General features: G+C 35.3%; 2 protein-coding genes across 2 annotated transcripts; one reads left to right on the top strand and one right to left on the bottom strand.

Moving 5' to 3' along the window:
• The first annotated feature begins 599 nt into the window (after positions 1–599).
• calua (calumenin a) lies at positions 600–8,287 on the top strand. Its single transcript, XM_056455819.1, has 7 exons — positions 600–744; positions 2,510–2,746; positions 2,872–3,065; positions 3,622–3,788; positions 4,091–4,151; positions 5,366–5,565; positions 7,213–8,287. Exons 2-7 carry the CDS (start codon positions 2,520–2,522, stop codon positions 7,315–7,317), a joined length of 954 nt encoding a protein of 317 aa, XP_056311794.1. The 5' UTR covers positions 600–744; positions 2,510–2,519; the 3' UTR covers positions 7,318–8,287.
• Positions 8,288–10,275: 1,988 nt separating this feature from the next.
• opn1sw1 (opsin 1 (cone pigments), short-wave-sensitive 1) lies at positions 10,276–12,213 on the bottom strand. The gene is made up of 5 exons (XM_056455812.1): positions 11,874–12,213; positions 11,554–11,722; positions 11,310–11,475; positions 10,455–10,694; positions 10,276–10,371 (listed from the first exon to the last, which is right to left on the bottom strand). The coding sequence occupies exons 1-5, from the start codon at positions 12,211–12,213 to the stop codon at positions 10,276–10,278; spliced, it is 1,011 nt and encodes a 336-aa protein (XP_056311787.1).
• Positions 12,214–15,608: the final 3,395 nt, after the last annotated feature.

Raw genomic sequence — 15,608 nt, 5'->3', positions numbered from 1 at the left:
CAAGCATATTTATTAGATAGGAAAATACGAAATATTCAAAAATATTAGGGGAAAGTGTTTATAGTAGGAATAATGTAAAGTCATTCTAGTAATAACTACTTAATAGCTTTAAAATATTAACTGCATCATTTATTATGAATAATTTCTTTATACCTACTCAAACAAACATATTAAAATGACGAGCAACGCCTTATGTGCCAAGTCAACAGTGTCTTTCTGGACACTTTATGTTTTCTAATAATACATGATGTGGCTCATTATCAAACCTGGAATCAGATTTTGTTTATCCAGCCATCCAGAATCAAGACTGATGCCTCTTTGACACTTAACAAATATTTGACAATCTGTGTTTGGTTTGTGCAGCAAGAGATTCCAGCAACTTTCAGCAAGGATTTGCGGATCTCTTAAATTTGGGGACGTGGCAAGACGTACCCAATGATAAAATCCACTAGGTACGACGTAACAACCGATGTTGTGGTATCTAATGCTGATTGGTTTCCCCATAACCCACAGCCAATCAAAAGAGAGTGTGTTGAGTCATCGCATTATTAAACAACGGTTTCTATCACATCCGGGGTTTGTCGTGCTGAAGTGGCCCAATGGTTGTGAACGGACTCCACTGGTCGTGATTTGATTGGGCTGCGGCGCTGTTCTCGTCTGAAAAACGGTGTGGTACAGGGGTGTGAGGATTTAACCAAAGACCCTGTATTGTGTCTGGGATTCTCGGCCTCCTAAATAATTAAGGTATGTACGTGTTTTATATAATTTTGGTAAGCATTTTACATGTTTGATCTATGAATATGGTTGACCGTTGCATTGCCCGACCGTGTAACGTTACGTTGTAAAGCCGACTCACTTAAAGGGACAGCTAGTATTAAACGTTAAAGGAATGTTTACCCTAAATTGTACATTCTGTCAGTATGTGGTCACCATAATGTTATTATAAATGGATATGCCTTTATTTTATCTGTGGAAAATAAAATGATAGAAGACTGGCAGTCCTCGCCGTCAATGCATCTTTTTTCACATAAGAAAGATGTTGCTAATATAATATCTGGCTTAGTTTTTGTTTATTTATTGCTTGACCCATAGCAAAATCTTTTTTAGTCTTTGAAAGACTACAGATGTGAAAATAATCACATCTGTTTCCTGATATATTAATGATAGATGTTGGGTCAGAGCTGAAAAGAGGTATTTTCTCGAACATCATAATAATGAATTAATTTATAATAACATATCTTGTTGCTTTATTTATTGTTATTAATATTTATAAATATTAATTAACTGTCATTTAAAATAATAACTTTTCTTCTACCCTATAAACTTCTAGATTTAATAATTTTTAGCAAGAAAATGAATAATACCTTAAAATGTAATAAAATGATTGTAATCATATTTAGTATAACAAGTGTAGGCCTGATAAAAGTTTGTTTTTCATTTTGTAGAAATATATCTTTGTACCTTTAATTTGGTGCAGAAACTGAAATGGGACATCTCATCTTTGACCTTCATACCAAATTCCTTAAGAAAAAGTTTATAAAGATTTTAAAAATCTTGTGACTTTTTTATTTAATGGTATACAGGTTTTTTCATAATAATTGTATTATTAATCTATTGTCTTTTACAATTATCATTGTTTTATTTATCATTATCTTATCAGAATCCCAATACCTCTGAACTTTCTCTATTTCCCTAATTTTTTAGTTGTGTCTTGGTCTCTTATCTCAGCTGTGTCACTTGTCTTTTTCACCAATTTTATTACCCTTTTTCTCTTTCTATGGAATTTTTTTTGTCCATGTGTTTCCTGTTTCATGTGATTATTTAGCCTGTCAGGATTGTTCCTTTTTCCTCTGTTACACATTTTTACACAATTGCACACAACGTTTGGGGTCAGTAAAATTTTTGTTTAAGAAATAAAATGCTTTTATTTATCAATTTGTAAATGTAAAATTTTCTTTCGATTAAAAAATCTCTGGGAAACAAAAGGTGCATCATATTTTCCACTAATATTTTAATGAGCAGTTTTATCCATGTTTTCGGCATGGATAATGATAAGAGTGTTTCTTGAATGCAAAATATGCATATTACAGTCATTTCTGAAGGATTATGTGATACAGAAGACTCCAGCATTGAATTTTACACAAATAAATGACAATTTTTTTTTTCAATTCAATTTACACTATATTTAAATAGAAAACAGCCAATTTTAAACTACAATAATAATTCACATCACCAAAATGTTTTCTATATATTTTTAAAATCCAATTCCTGCAACCTTGGAGAGCAGAAGAGATTGGTTCCTTATCTTACCAAGCCAAATTTTCAACGGTAGTATGTGTTCCACTTCTAACTCAAACATACAATGTGTTTACATTCTCTGGGTCAAACAGACCTTGTTAACTCATGTTTGCCCAGTGGTTTATTTAACACGCTAGACATTCCTGTGGTCTGTATTTAAAAGGGAGTTTGAATGTATATTTTTAATTTTTTTTACTCTAACTTTCCACAGATCTTGTAAGATGAAGATGGAAATTAGGCCTTTGTTGATGTGCTTTGCTCTGTGCGTGGTTTACGCCACCAGCAAACCCACCGAGAAGAAAGACCGTGTCCACCATGATGCACCACTGAGCAGCAAAGAACACGATGATGGCACGAATTTTGAATACGACCACGATGCCTTCCTTGGAGAGGATGAAGCCAAGACATTTGATGACCTGACTCCAGAAGAAAGCAAAAATAGGCTTGGGTAAGGATTGTGCTGCATGGCTATTTAACACTAGAGAGTGTTATTTCTTGCAACAAAAGTGTACAATGTGTTATTGGTCACATTCTTTTAGTAAATTTCTGTCTTTGTTTTTTGTTTTTTTTCAGTAAAATTGTGGAAAAGATCGATGCAGATGAGGATGGTTTTGTGACAGAGGCCGAGCTGAAAGCATGGATCAAAAAGGCTCAGAAGAAGTACATTTATGACAATGTGGAGAGACAATGGAAAGATTTTGATCTGAATAATGATAGAATGATTTCCTGGGAAGAATACAAGAATGTCACCTATGGCACCTACCTTGGTAACAAATTAATTTAATTAAGTTAAAAAGGATATTTCACCCCCAAAAATGCCTTATTCAAACCTGTGTAACTTTAATTCACCTGAGGAACATAAAATTAGTATAATTATGCAGCGTATTTTGTCTATACGATCAAAGTATTTGCTTTTTAATCGTATGCACAAAAACAGAACTTCAGAATATCATCTTATATGTTATACAGGTGTCAAATCCAGTTCCTGGAGGGCCGCAGCTCTGCACAGTTTAGCTTTAACCCTAATTAAACACACCTAATCAAACTAATCGAGTCCTTCGGGCTTGTTTGAAACCTACAGGTAAGTGTGTTGAAGCAGGGTTGGAACTAAACTGTGCAGAGCTAGACCCTCCAGGAACTGGATTTGATACGTGTGTGTTTTACAGAATAAAGGAAGTTGAATAGGTTTGCAATGCCATAATGGTGCATAAATAATGACTTTTATTGTGGGGTGAATAATCCATTAAAATAATTGTAATGGGACTCTTTAATAGCGATTTGTACTAATAATTGAAGCATTTGTACTGTCTGTGTTCTTCTCAGATGATCCTGAACCTGATGATGGCTACAACTACAAACAGATGATGGCCAGAGATGAACGCCGCTTCAAAATGGCTGATGGGAATGGAGACCACATCGCTGATAAAGAGGAGTTCACGGCCTTCCTCCATCCTGAGGAGTATGAACATATGAAGGACATTGTTGTGCTGGTGGGTCCGTCATTCTTAGCTTGCTGTTTGCAGCCAATTTTACTTGATTCAATTGAATGAGCACTCTGCTTCGTCCAACAGATTGCATTATTATGTCGTTCTTTTCTTTTTCATTCCTTTAAAACCTGTTTTAACACATCTTAATCTGTTTTTCATTATTTTTATTCTTTGTTTTCATTTTCTTATGCTTGTATTTTATGTTTTAGTGTATGAAATGTGCTATATAAATAAACTCGTCTTACATTCTGGCTCTCATGTACCCAATGTTTCGCTAATCCCCCTTTTATCAATTTGATCTTCAGGAAACGATGGAGGACATTGACAAGAATGGTGATGGGTTTATCGACTTGGAGGAGTATATTGGTGAGTTAAACACTGCTTTAGAAATTGTATTTACACAGTGTTTGTCATGACATATTGTACATCATCCTACTGGAAGCATTCGATCACAAGTTTTCAATGATGCAAGGTTGGTTCTTCCTAAAGTACATTCTATGTGAACTTAAAGTCACAGTATGTAGGATTTTACATCGAAATATCAAAAAAACACTCGAACAGTGTTGTATATTTTGCTAATGCATGTACCTACATTATCCCAAATGTTTAGAAAAATGTTCAAATCCAGAGAAATGAGCAATTTTAACTAGTCTTGAGTCGCCATGCTAATGGCATCATACACTCTCAATTTCCAGTTTGCGTTGTATAGATACTTTAATATTTTGTGTGTTTTATTAGACTGCACGGAGTAGCATTATAACAGAAGCCTAAAACGTATTTAGTATGATAAAACAGCACTGCTTCTTGACCATGCCACTCTTCTCTCATCAGCAATTGCTTTGGTGGTCTCGTTTTGCTTTTCATCTTATATAACAGTGCCATATACCTAGTTTTGAATACTTTAGCTCACCCATGAACATGATTTCTGCAGGAGTCCCATAGGATGTAATGATTCCAAACAACTCCTATGATTCCACACTCAGATACACTCAGTTTGTTGTGGATATGCACCCTCTAGTTGCGAAAATTATACACTGTGCCTTCAAGAGATGGTTGTGCATGAAAATCTCAGTAGATATATATAAAGTTAAAGTCTAATTTCTCTTTTACCGAATGATATTTAACATAGCAAGGAATTTTCTTCTTCTATTTGCTCAGTTTTTATTTTTTATTTTACATTTTAAGGTCAATATTATTAGCCCCTTTAAGCAAATTTTTTTCGTTATGCAATGATTTGCCTAATAACCCTAACTTGCCAGTTAACCTAGAGGTAAGCCTTTAAATTGTACTTTAATCTGAATACTAATATCTTGAAAAATATCTTGTAAAATATTATGTACTGTCATCACAGAGGGGCTTATTTTTCTGTCTGTATATATCAACTGTATATATTTTTGCCCATTCTGATGCTTGGTTTGAAATTCAGCAAATCCTTTTTTTTTTTACCATGCCTACATGCTTAAATGCATTGAATTGATGGTACTGATTAGATAATTACATTAAGAAACAGTTGAACGGGTGTACCTAATAATATGGCCTGTAAATGTAGTGTAACACAAGGTAAATTTCTTGAATGTCAGGTGACATGTACAACCACGAGGATGAAATGGACGAGCCGGAGTGGGTGGCGACAGAGCGAGAGCAGTTTTCAGAGTTCAGAGACAAGAATAAGGATGGTAAAATGGACAAGGAAGAAACCATGGACTGGATCCTACCAGCTGACTACGACCATGCAGAAGCCGAAGCGAAGCATCTGGTCTACGAGTCTGACACAAACAAGGTGAGCCAATATTTAAAGTAGGGCTGCACAACATGTTCAATTCAGTTTAATAAACGTTATTGTCTATTCCACAGGGGTGTGAATGTTGTGTTGAGACGGAGGCTCAAACACAACAGCAAATTATAATTACACTTACACAATTATTTTAAAATCCTATTTAAAAAAAAACAATGGAAGTGGGAATAAATGTCTTCTTGTACTTGGCCTTTTTTGCTACAGGAACTTTATACCGTCTCCCAGACCCCTAAGAAAAAAAATCAGATTGCATTTCTTAACTCCTAATGTCCCTATTTAACACTCCCAATGCATTTTTGTTTTTCAAAACATCCCATCATTTCTAAAATATCAACCTCTACCAAATGGTTGATATGTCGGTTTATGGTAAAAGCACCGTAATTAATACACATACTATGAAAATCTGAAAATATGAAGTGTAAGTGTAAAAAATATCAAAATTAAACATTTTTGAGTACTAAATCATCTTTATTTTTTAAAGTATGCCATAAAATATTTCAGATTCTCATTTAACATGTTCTCTTGTTGTTTTTTTACAATAAAACCAAAATCAAGTGTAGTAGCGCAAGAGGATTATGTTTGTTTAACAATGCTGTGTAGAGTAAACCATTATTTAACTTTAATTCCTTAAATAACTTTAACAGTCATTATTTAAAACAGTCAAAATATGCTTAACCATTCGGCAGGACAGGCAGTTAAAGGAACCAGGTAATGGATAGGAAGAGTCTTCCACAATAGTGGAGGTTTTCTTTTTGTTGCTGCCATAAAAAAAATTTTGTCTCTCACCAATTATTTTACTCGCTACATTTACTAATCTTGAAAGTTTATTTTTGCTTTTAACAGAGAGGGAGTTAAACCAGGCTACAATATTAAAAGTAAAGACCAATTCAATATGTGATTTATATACGACAATCAAAATGTCCTTCTCAATATCAAAACTTATTAAAACAATATCAAGATATTGAAAAGGACACTTTGATATATGGCTTCAGCATCGATATCACAATGTGAGCATCTGCAATAGCCACGTTACAGGACCTGCAATGTCAAGTCAGTATTATAATTAACCACAGTTCAGTACACATGATTTGTGGAGTCATTGTGAATTCGAAACATAATCTAATAGTGTGAAAATGTTTTACTTGGATGTGTTTTTAAGACTTGCCACTGTAAGATATAAAGCTAATTTAAACTATTTGGATCGCAAGAGAATATAAAGTTTGCCGCTTTAACAAAGATTTAATTATAAAAATTATAACGGTGTATTTTTTGATTTGATAACTAAATTTCTGTACCTCAATACTTTTAGATTCCACCAAAAACCATAAAGCGCTGTTTTAGTTTTTTTTTTTCATTATAATGTGTTGTATTTTTGGATATTTTATGCAGATGCCTTCCTCTACAAAATCATCCCATTCAATGTAAAATTATGAATTCTTTCAGTTACTTAAGTCATACTGGGAAATTATATTCATATCACAATGTATATTGTATGCAAAATATTGAAATGGATTTTTTTACCAGTATCATTTTTTTCCAATATCTAATTCCAATATCCCTAATTTAAAGCTCATGTTGTTTTCGTAAACTTATTGAAGTCATTTTAACCAAGTCTCTCAAACTGTGTTTCAGGATGGAAAGCTGACCAAAGAAGAAATACTCAACAAGTATGATTTGTTTGTGGGAAGCCAAGCGACTGATTTTGGGGAGGCATTAGTTCGACATGATGAGTTTTAATAATTTCTTTTCTAGTATAATAGATAATTACTTTTTAACTTGTTTTGGTAAAAGAATATAATTTTATATTGCCTCATCACAATACAACACTAATTCCTCAGAATTTTGTTCATTTGATTTTCCTTTTTGCACAAATTTCATAGCATTCTTTTGTACTGTAAAGTGTGTTACTTTTGTTTGATTTGAGGTCCATGTACAGCATTATTATCATTTCAGTAACTGTATATGTTTGTTTTTTATTGAGAAGCGGTTGATGGATTCAGTGCAGTTTTATACACATTGCTACAGATCTATAATCGGCTCCCCCTGCTGTTCACAGTCCTGTCATAAGGATATTGTAAGTACAGAAAGCTCTCATGTTGATTTTTGAGGGTTTATATAAATATGGATGGCATATTAAATATATATTCACACTTACAAATGTGAATATGTATTGTTTATGTTTGTCATCTCACATTTCAAAGCAGAAACATCAGCTTTTGAGTGATGAGAGTCCTCTTCATTTCTCTCTCCAGGCAATACTGTTTTGTTTTTTATTTATTTAGAAAAACAATACATGTCCATGAAGATTCACAAGTTCTTAACTTTAATATGGTCTCTCATCGTGCCTTTCGTTGAATTTTCGGTTAGATTTAGATCTTCACTTGTATTATATGTGTATAATTCAAATCTTTTGGGTTTGTTGGGTCCATCAGAACACGTTACTGAATAATTAGTTGCCTTCAACTAAATTATGTGAAATACATTACCAATTATATGACGTTTGAAACATGTTTACTATGCTACAAACACATCAATCTCCCCCGTTGTCCATTAATTTTTCTTTTATTTAAAATATTTTCCAGTATATAATGTTTGGCACCTAAAGGTTTCAGGTCACTTGTTGCAAATGGTGCTGTTTCACCACCTGCAGATTGTATCTCGAAAACAAAAACTGTCAATAAAACAAAAATATGACCTAAAAATGAAAGATATTTTTTTTTCTTGTCATTTATTTTGTTCAGACAATATTGAGATTTCTTAATTTTTTGCATGTTTGTTACAGATTATCAAACCAATTCAAATTTTAGTTACAGATAAGACAAAGATAAAAGCCCTTTCTGTTCAAATGAAAATAAAAGCTTAGAAATATCTATTTTTCCATGATGAAGCCTCTTGTACTCCTTATTATTTTTTGGGAAAAGCCTGTGTTGTCATTTCCGGTCAAAAAAAGTAACATTAAGTCAGAATTTGACATGGTTATGAATAATTTCCGGCTTGACTTGACACACACACACACACACACACACACACACACACACACACACACGTTTTACCTGTTTGTAATTATTTATTTATTTTTTTAAATATTTTAGTTCACATTTTTTACAATTAATTACTTTAAACATAACATTTAATTATTTTGGAAATCAAATCTCTTTTGGTGGGTGAAACGGTGGCTCAGTGGTTAGCACTGTCGCCTCACAGCAAGAAGGTCGCTGTTTTGAGCCCCAGGTGGGTCAGTTGGCATTTCTGTTTTCCCCATGTTCGTGTGGATTTCCTCCAGATGCTCCGGTTTCCCCCACAGTCCAAAGACATGCTATAGGTGAATTGAATAAACTAAATTGGCCGAAGTGTATGTGTGTGCAAGTGAGAGTGTAAGGGTGATTCCAAGTACTGAGCTGCAGTTGGAACAACATCTGCTGTGTAAAAAATATGCTGGATAAATTGGCGGTTCATTCTGCTGTGGCGACCCTTGATGAATAGAGGGACTAAGCCGAAGGAAAATGAATGAATGACTCTCTTTTGATAATTTCAGTTGATGCAGACACTGTAGCCTTTATCACCCAACTGTTACTAACACAGTCCTAATATCATAATATAATGCGCCAACCTGATTTCACCAAGTTGGACATGTTCCTGGATTAAGGTCTATGTTGATCCTGGAACAACATTCCAATCAGCCAATCAGAATTGAGAGATACGTTAAGTTTAGTCTTACAGTTTGGTTTATGCACTTCTATGAGTGTTATTCAACTATCATTCATCTCTGATTTTGGGAATCATTTACAGTTATGGTTGGGTTTAGGGGTAGGGAATAGGTATGGATTATATTTTCAAAATAAATGATGTTCCAGGGTCAATATAGATGTTAATCCAGGGTCGCATCGTACTTGGCAAAATCATGATGTGTAATATAATATAAACCAACATCGATTGTCTTCCACTTCATAAAGCCATCTCTGTTAATGAACAGAAACCAACAAGTAGAAGGGGGAAAAAACTGCATCAAACAATATAAATCTTTATTAATTCTAAAAACAGGGCACATGTACAAATGCATGCACACTGCAAGTCTAATTACAACAGAACATGTACAGAGGTAATAGTGATACAGATAACAGAGATCCAAAGCCAGTGATTGGACAGGAGCAGACAGTGAACGATTCCTGAGCCGCAAAAGCGGATGGACTTGGATAATTCCTGACTATCTTAATTATGTATATTGGATAAGCCAACCAGAAAGCTGGCCTAAAGTACGTTCTTTTAGGCTTGATGCCTAATGCATGATGTCTAACGGGACAGTCCAAAAATATTTATAATAAAATTAAGTCAGGAATTTCCATTTTCAGATTGCCCAAGTCCATTCACATGAGAGGGTGTCTCATATTATTTTCCCCTTTTTTTTTTTTGGTAATTTTTTATTTGCAAGTTGAAAATTAAATATTCTACTTCGTCCTCAATGCGTAATGCATTGTTTTAGCATGAAATGGCAATGTTTTTCTTTACAAAATATAAAATAAACATAGGTGTACCAGTTCTGCACAGAATGGATGGTCGGATATCATCCCCCAGTTTGGCCATCCAAAGGGGCTCCCTTGGCCCTCGACATAGTGTAAAGTTACGGGATTTGAACAATCAGGGGGAGGATAACCGCAAAGCAGGTCCAGACAGATTGTAAATGTGCTGCGGGAGGATTTATGCAGACACAGATGAGGTTTCGGTCTTGCTGGAAACCTCTGAGGACTCATCAATCTTCTTGCCAAATACAGTCTCCATGATGCAGGCATTGAACTGGAATCAAAAAGAAAGGTGTATTAGTGTCTGTGTATGTAAGCACTTTTTTTATTGAGGATGTTTTGTGCTGTTCGTCTCACCTGTTTGTTCATGAAGGCGTAGATTAGGGGATTATACACGCAGGAGCTCTTTGAGAAGAAAGCAGGGATGGCGACCAGGCGGTAATCCTTGTTTGGGTCATCGGAATTGGCAAAATACATGGCGGTGACGGCATAAGGAGCATAGCAAAGCACGAAAGAGCCAACCATCACAACAACCATCCTGGATACTTCTCTCTCTGCCTTCTGGGTGGACTCTGACTCGGCCTGCTGGGCTGCAACCTAAGGGTAAAAAACAATTGTTTTATAGCTTGTATGAAAACCAAAGGAGACATATATAATAAATATTTAAGAAAGAGGGTGGAAGATCTTTAAAATGACATGATATTTATGTCTGTGCATGTGCACAGATCTAAAATGACTACCTTGAGTGCATTAAATTGTACTAAAATAACATTATATTAAGTTAATTATTGAAAATTTCTTCAAAATAAAACCAATACTAAAATATTATAGTAATTAAATGTTTAAAAAAAGAATACAAAATTCTCTAGTTATACTTTGTTTTTAAATAATGTCGTAATTATTCTTGTGAATCTGATTGTCTATAAATAAATAAAAAATTCCAAATGGAAAAGAAATTCAAGGTGTATTTGCTAAAAAAAAAAGGTGTGACCAGCCTAAAGTTTGTCAAAAAAAAGAGAGAAAGAATCTATTTCATGGTATTTTAAAAGGTATAGTGCTGGATTTGACTATTTTAACTTAGCAAAAAAGCCCAAATACTCCCATTTTGGGTGCTGTTATTGTTTTTAACATTCAAAATGCCATGATTATTGCCTGAATGTCACAAATATCTGCACTATTTTACCACAAGGATCTAAAAGCAAAGAAACTCACGGCGCGCAGGGCTCCCAAGAGCTGTGAGTAGGAGAAAATGATGATGGTCATTGGCATCATGAAGCAGGTGATGAGCAGGAAGTAAGTGTAGCTCTCTGAGTTGTACTCCTCGCTTTTTGTGTACCAGTCAGGTCCGCATGCAGTGCCAAGACCCTCAGGAATGTATCTGTAAAAGTAAATATATATTAAAATCAATCTTCAACATTATTATTGAGCATTCCCCTCCCAAAAAAACTTCCTTCACCTGCTCCATCCAAAGAAGGGAGGTGAAGCGCAGCAGGTACCAATGATCCAGGTGAACACCACAGCTCCGACAGCCTGGCCTTGTCCGAACTTGAAGCTTCCGAAGGGTTTGCAGATGACCACATATCTCTCGAAAGCCAGAACAGCCAAGGACCATCCTGTCACAAGACCTGGAAGAAGAAGACGACCATCAGTACATTTATCTGAATGTGAGGTTCAAATATTCCAGAAGAGTTCAACCTTAAATAAACGCTCTAGCCAATCAAGTCTAGAGAATCTAGAAGCTCAACCTGACATTGCAAATCTAGATACGATTCTTACCTGCAATCGATCCCATTGCCGCTTCCATCGCACACAACGTAGGCCCGAGAAAGTAATAACCTCTAGCAGCGGAGACGAATACTTGACTTACAGAGAACGTGTCGAAAATGAAGCCTGCTAGGGAGATGTTCACCAAGATGTAGTTGAGAGGCTGCCTGAGTTTCTTGTATTTCATCGTAACGAAGAGGACGATTCCGTTCATAGGTGTGCCCACGATAAATACAAAGCCCATGAAAGCTGCCTGCAGGTAGAACGCCCATTTGGGGGCAATGTGGTATTGTTCGCCCTCGAAGGGGCTGACTTTGGAAGCATTCCCGAATTGAACGGCCCACGCGTCCATGGTTGTGCCGTTGGAGGCCTTCTTCTGTGTGTCCCGGTGGAGTCAACAAGGAGCCTGACTGAGCCAATGCGGAGAGGTGGCCTTTTATAAAATCCTCAAAGTCTTGCCTGGTGTGAAAAGGTGGGGATGAAAAGGAAGATCATCCTCCGGGTTATCTTCCGGACATGTTGCCAGGATAATCCGCCCTGTCCATGTGAATTATCCTCAACACTCCTCTGGATTCTATAAGCGCTTGATTAGGCCACACGTGTCACATGGTGAATGTTATGTTTAAGCTTGCATTGGAGCATTTGTCAGTAAATATGTCAGGAGAATATTCCGTAAGTATATCAATGGGATAGTGTCATCGTTTTTTTGTACCCTTCACGAGCTTCTTTATTCTGTTGGACACAAAGTAAGACGTTTCAAAGAATGCTGGTTGATGGTTGACTCATTGACTTCCATTGTAATTTTCTACTATGGAGTCAAGTCAGTATCAGCAACTTGCATTCTTCAAAATATCTCAGAAAAAAGAAGCTCATAAAGGTTTAAAACCACATGAGGGAAAGTAAATAAAGGAATTTTCATTTTTGGGTGAACAATCCCTTTAACTTTAGGCTTCTAATGCATGAATGTTCCACAAATTATCATTGCATATTCACTTATGTAATTATCTGATATTAGTTTAATAAGAACTGTGCAAGAATTAAATCATATTTCATTACCTTTGGTTTGAGTTGATGATTTTTACCATCACTGTACACCCATTACCCGGTACATTCAACATCTACAGTAGCTCATATTCACAATCTCATCCATATTCTCAAAATATGACATTATTGACATCTTTAAAATTAACATTGGATCTAGCTGACAGCTTATTAACTTAATCCACCTCAAGTGGCAAACAGTGCAGACTAATTTCTTTGCAGTAAGGCACTTTCAAGTCATGTCAAGCTTTGCCAGTGTTATTATTTTGTATTATGCCTATGATAAAATTAATAACACAGTAAAAACATTCTCGCATATAGCTCAGGTCACTGGGGCACTATACACTTTGTTGTTGTTGTTACATTGAATGGATTGAGAAATACTAAAATGGTTGCTGTCTAATGAGGAGAAGGGTGGTAAATGTCATCCCAGATCGCAGAAACCCAGGGTATGTGTTTAAGGGTTAAACAACAACAAAGTATGATAGTGAAGCTGCTTTGATGCACTATACCTGTACTATATGAACCAGACTGTTTTTAACTCAACTAATCCACATACTGGTTCACATTTGACATGCATTTTCACAATTGTAATGAATAATAAACTATCAATCCAACAGTCATAACTATTTCCATAGCACTATTACAAAAACACATATGTTGACTGATGTAAGGGCATCATATTAGATACACTGTAAAACCCAACAGTCCACTTTATCAAGTCAAAATTGACTGAAAGTTAATTCTACTCATTTGAAAAGAGTTTTGAACTCGGTGTTGAAGGTAAAAAGTTAATTAAATACCTCATTACTTCAACTTAAATGGAGTAAGTTCACAGCACTCGTTTTTAGTTTTTAACTCAAATGGTTTGAGTTGCCTTAACTTATTGGGTTTTACAGTACTCAGTTGGTTTAAGTTCGGTTCATTTATTGGGTTTTACTGTGCTCAAATTGCTTCATTTACTCAACTGGATTAAGTTCACAGTACTCATTAGGATTAGTTTTTGAACTTAAATGGTTTGTTGCAATCGGTTTTCTCAAATGGTTTAAGTTACCTTAAGTTTTTGGGTTTTACAGTGTACATCTTTTTTTTTTTAAATGCCACAGCAGGTCTTTAACTGTTCTTTAAATACATTTATAGAGTTTACGTTTCTAAAATGAAAAGATAAGCCATTCCAAAGTCTTACTACTTTCTCTCTGGGTTTAATTAGTCCTTGGGATTTTAGGGAGCTATTGACATTGACATCTCAGTTGATGTTTTCCCACCAAATGATCTGCAAACCGATAGGGGCATCTTGGTTGATTCAACTAGTGAAAACTAAAGAGATGTAACCAAAATACTGGTAAATGTACTAGTATGGTCATTTGAACACTTGACTGAGCCACATTTATCATTATTATACATTTAATATCAGAGGCAAATGCTGAATACTATTTCATACACATACTGTATATTAGTCTAACCCAGGGGTGCCCAAACTCGGTCTTGGAGAGTACTAGTCTACCTGATACTAGTTTAATAACAATTATGCAAGAATGAAATCAATCGTATTTCATTACCTTTGGTTTGAGCTGATGATTTTACCATTACTGTACACCCGTCACCCAGTACATTCAACATCTACAGTAGCTCATATTCACAATCTCATCCATGTTCTCAAAATATGACATATTGACATCTTTAAAATCAACATTGATTAATATCAATCAATGTTAATCTATTAGTTAAAACTATTAGTTTTGATTGATAGTGATAGTAAACTACTAGAGTACCCTCCAAGACCGAGTTTACAGAGGAAACACCATCTCCTCTCTGTTTTAAATTAGTCCATGGGACTTCAAGGAGATATTGATTCTCAGTTGATGTTTCCCCACCAAATGATCTGCACACCAATAGGGGCATCTTAATTGATTTAACTAGTGAAAACTAAAGAGATGAAACCAAAATACTGGTAAATGTCCTGGTTTGCAAGACAAATGCTCATTTGAACACTTGACTGAGCCACATTTATCCTTAATATTCATTTAATATCAGAGGCAAATGCTGAATATTTCATACACATACTGTCTAGTCTAACCCAGGGGTGTCCAAACTCGCCAGTGTCCTGCATATTTTAGTTCCAACCCCAGTAAAACACACCCAATTAAGGACACCGGTCATCCAGGACCGAGCTTAGACATCCCAAATCTAACCTAATGGACGGCCATTTTAGGTGTAGTCAATCGATGCTTATAAATAAATCATAACTTCTACCTAGGTTTAATTCATGGCTGTTTTGTGCTCTGATTTGCTATGTCGATGATAAAATGATCAATAGCCATCTGTACAACTGGCTAATGCTCTTGGGTAAGTGTTTTGGTAAGTGCAGTACCAAATCCTGCTGCTGCATTTTGCAAGTATAGAAGTCTAAAAAGACACTTCATCGTGACAGATTAAGTGGCTACTACAGTATGTCAGGTAGCGATATTGGCCTAGTTTTTTTGGGCCAAACAAGCTTGTTAAGTCCACAACAGCATAAGCAGGCGAAAGGCAAACCAAACTCTTAAGTTCTTCAAGCATAAGGATGAGCCGTAATCTGGAAACAAGATTTACCTAAATCAATCCCTAAAAATCCCTACAAACCGCATTGATGTCACAAAAGGATTACGTCCAAACTGGCAGTTTATCTTGTTAGCCGAGACTTAGATTGTGGGTCAATTTTGATAA

This window comes from Danio aesculapii, chromosome 4 (assembly GCF_903798145.1).
Source record: "Danio aesculapii chromosome 4, fDanAes4.1, whole genome shotgun sequence".
Taxonomy (NCBI): domain Eukaryota; kingdom Metazoa; phylum Chordata; class Actinopteri; order Cypriniformes; family Danionidae; genus Danio; species Danio aesculapii.
This window is presented reverse-complemented; position numbering and strand designations above follow the sequence as displayed.